A 3696-nucleotide genomic window follows, 5' to 3' on the forward strand; every position below is an offset into this window, starting at 1 on the left:
TCCAAGATACTACTACTTGGAATAGGAAACATCTGTTTGTTTTTTGTTGAAAGTTGTTAGTACTTGATATCATTATTGTTAGCATATAATTTCTTTACAATTTAACTATAATTATGTATTATACATATAAAAAATACATAATCCAATCAAGTTATGAAAGGCTGAAAGTAATACACTCAGTAATTAAACAAAACAAATACAAACCAACTGCATTAAGAGCTGGAAATATTTCATTATAGGAGACCGTCTTTATTCAATTTATCAACACAATTACACCTCAACTATAATTCTCCAGAACACCTCAACACAATTTATCAAAAACTCTTGTGACTTTATCAAATTTTATTTTCTCTTGGGAGCATTCTTACAAGATCTTTTGTTATGCCCTTCTAGTCCGCAGTTGCCACATGAAACCTTGTACTTCTTTGCATTTACTTCATCATATAGTTTGTATCTTTGTTTTTGAGGTCTTCCTGCCTGTCTTTTCCCGGTAGGTGGCATTATAACTTCTTCAGCTATATGTTGTGGTACCTTCCATTTACTTTCATCAGGCAACATGTCTACTGGTATTTCATAAGTATGTAAGAGGTTGTCCTTCGTGTAATAAGGAGAACAATAGTTTTCATAAGACTCATTCCTATGCCTTAAAGCCGCCAAATCATGTGCACAGAGAAGTTCATAAAGCTGGAATTGTTCACAACTACATCTCTTGTTTTGAAGACAAACAATATAGCGCTTCACACTATCTATCACTGTATGTATGTGATCTATTAAAGCCATCACCTATGTTCGAGGAATATAGATGATGGAGATCAAATACACCCTACGGAAGTTTGCATCATCCTACGTTCGAGGAATACGCTGGTTAAACCCTCGAATTACGGAGAATGATCTAGAGAGATGAATCAAGGGAACAAATATAATTGTACCCGCATTATTTTACAAATAAAATTATGTTTCTTCATATTTATATTGTAGTTGCAGTTTATTTTGTATCACAAATAATTTATTGCAAACAAATTCTGGCACGCCCAGTGGGACAATCTCTACCTCTTATTTCAACTCTTCAAATCACCAAAGTTTAAGAACATTGAAATGACTTCAAAGAAAATCAACTTTATTTCAATTTCCACCAAGGCTGTTAATTCCAGGTTCTATGCTGATATGGAAAGCATCCTCGATGTTACTTTGGGAAGTTTTGGACCAGTTATGAGGAGCAAAGCAAGCTCGTTAGGACAACAAGCACCCCAAGTGTCGTCTGCATTAACCTCTGTTTTTGGATCTTCATCCTCAAAAGGAGCAAGATATTCCACAAACGCACCCGAAGGAGATGATGATACTTCAAGTGATAGATCCTCCCCACTTACACCACATAGAGTGAGACAGTCGAAGATCAATCTGTGTTACAATCCATGCTATTCTCTGTCGTCCACGACAATCATGCAAGCCATGGTGACAAACACTTCATCTGTGGAGGAGCAGTTGGCAAACTTGACGGAAGCAATCGACGACTTTACCAAGTGCATGCAAAATGAAGATGCTAGAATCGACAAGATAACAGATAGGGTGTGAATCTTGATGGAAGAAGAATCCACTCATGCACCTGGAAAACTCCTAGAAGTTCAAGAGATTGATCATTCCCCAAGACAAGCTGCATCCACTAAGGAAATTTCAATCTCTTCGGAAGGGATGATTCCAATCAATCAACTAAAGGAGTTTATTGAAGGGACTATAAAAAACAAATATGAAGTCGCTTCCAGGTCCTCATTTACCTACGCAAAGCCATACACTTCAAGGATCGATATGTTGAAGATTCCTGCTGGCTATAAACCTCCAAAATTTCAACAGTTTGATGGCAAAGGAAATCCAAAGCAATATGTGGCGCACTTCGTTGAGACATACAACAATGTTGGGACTTATGGAGAATACTTTGTCAAGAAGTTTGTCTGCTCGTTAAAAGAAAAGGATTTTGATTGGTATACGGGCTTCGAGGATGGATCTATTGATAGTTGGGATCAACTAGAGCAATAGTTCCCCAATCGCTTTTATAGCACGAGACGTACTGTGAGTATGATAGAACTTACAAATACTCGTCAACGAAAGGGTGAACCAGTTATCGACTTGAACAATCGTTGGAGGAATGCAAGCCTCAACTGCAAATACAGGCTTAGTGAAGCTTCAGATATAGAGATGTGCATCCAAGGCATGCATTGGGGATTGCGCTATATCTTGCAAGGTATCAAGCCTAGCACATTTGAAGAACTTTCAACTCGTGCCCATGACATGGAATTGAGCATTGCCTCAGTTGAAAATGAAAGGCTGTCCATCTATGAACCTCGCTAGGGGATCGACAAGCAAGAGGTCAGGAAGTGGGGCAAGTTCATGCCCAAGCTTGAAAGCAAAGACGTTATGAATGTCAACACATCACCCGTAAAGTTCACGACGAAGGTAAGCAAGAAGCAGAGTATGAAATCCACTTCTTTTCAAGATAAGCCAAGTGAAAAGTTGACTCTAAAAGAAATGCAAGAGAAAGAGTACCCATTTCTGGATTCTGATATGCCAGCTATTTTTAAAGAACACCTCGAGTTAAATCTCATTGAGCTTCCGGAGATGAAGCGACCAAATGAAGTTGGGAAAATAAATGACCCAAATTACTGCAAATACCATCGACTTGTAAGCCACCCTCTGCTGAAGTGCTTTGTCTTCAAGGATAAAGTTATGGACTTGGCTCGCGAAAAGAAGATCGTGCTTGAATATGAGAAAGTAACCGCAAACCAAGTATCTATCACCTTTGGCTCATTCAGTCCGGATGAATTATGTGGTTTTAAAGAAAGTAAAGATGAAGAATTACTGGAGAACGACAAATCTGAAGTCAATCAACCTGATAATGATGAAGGTTGGACGTTGGTGACTAGTCGTAGGCACCACAGAAGAAGCCCACGAAAGGGATCAGTAGAGTAACTAACAAGGTAAATGATTATAAAAAGACTAAGGAGATGGAATCCGGTTAAGCACTTATTGAAAGCAAAAGTGGAGGTGCACCACTCCCAAAAGCCATGAAATCCAGTGACCTTGGAGGAGTTTTTACCAAGTTGGTTTATGATGAAGATTTCCCATGGAGGTATCGATGCCTCTTGTTGCCATGCTGACGAAGGGAAAGAAAAGAGTGATGACCTACCGTTGGCAACATCTTCGGAAAATCACATCGAGTCCACTCCTCAAGAAGTTAATGCTTGTGAGGAAAACGTCACGTTCACAAATGACGATCTTCTGCTAGGTAAGACTCTTCATAACCGCCCATTGTACCTGGTTGGATATATGCATGATGAAAGGGTAAATCGAATTGTGGTTGATGAAGGATCCTCAGTGAATATCTTGCCAATTTGAACTATGAAAGTACTTGGTTTTCCCATGAAAGAACTCTGAGAAAGTCGTGTGATGATACAAGGATTCAACCAAGGGGGGCAAAGAGCAATCAAGTGCATGGCTGCATGTGATCGATGCAAAGACTTCATACAACGCCTTGCTTGGAAGGCCTTGGATACATGAGAATAAAGTGGTTCCATCTACGTACCATCAATGTTTGAAATACTATGAAGGTGAAGTTGAGAAGAAGATAATTGTTGATTACGAGCCATTCACCGAGGCTGAGTCACACTTCGCTGATACAAAGTTCTACTTAAAGAACCGCATTAC

General features: G+C 39.2%; 1 protein-coding gene across 1 annotated transcript; it reads right to left on the bottom strand.

Moving 5' to 3' along the window:
* Positions 1-342: 342 nt before the first annotated feature.
* On the bottom strand, positions 343-780 carry LOC107791772 (uncharacterized). Its single transcript, XM_016613906.1, has one exon. It carries the CDS (start codon positions 778-780, stop codon positions 343-345), a length of 438 nt encoding a protein of 145 aa, XP_016469392.1.
* Positions 781-3696: the final 2916 nt, after the last annotated feature.

This window comes from Nicotiana tabacum, chromosome 19 (assembly GCF_000715075.1).
Source record: "Nicotiana tabacum cultivar K326 chromosome 19, ASM71507v2, whole genome shotgun sequence".
NCBI lineage: Eukaryota > Viridiplantae > Streptophyta > Magnoliopsida > Solanales > Solanaceae > Nicotiana > Nicotiana tabacum.

Excerpts from the sequence above, each read along its gene's own strand:
- LOC107791772 (XM_016613906.1), bottom strand. The coding sequence starts at position 780 with ATGGCTTTAATAGATCACATACATACAGTGATAGATAGTGTGAAGCGC.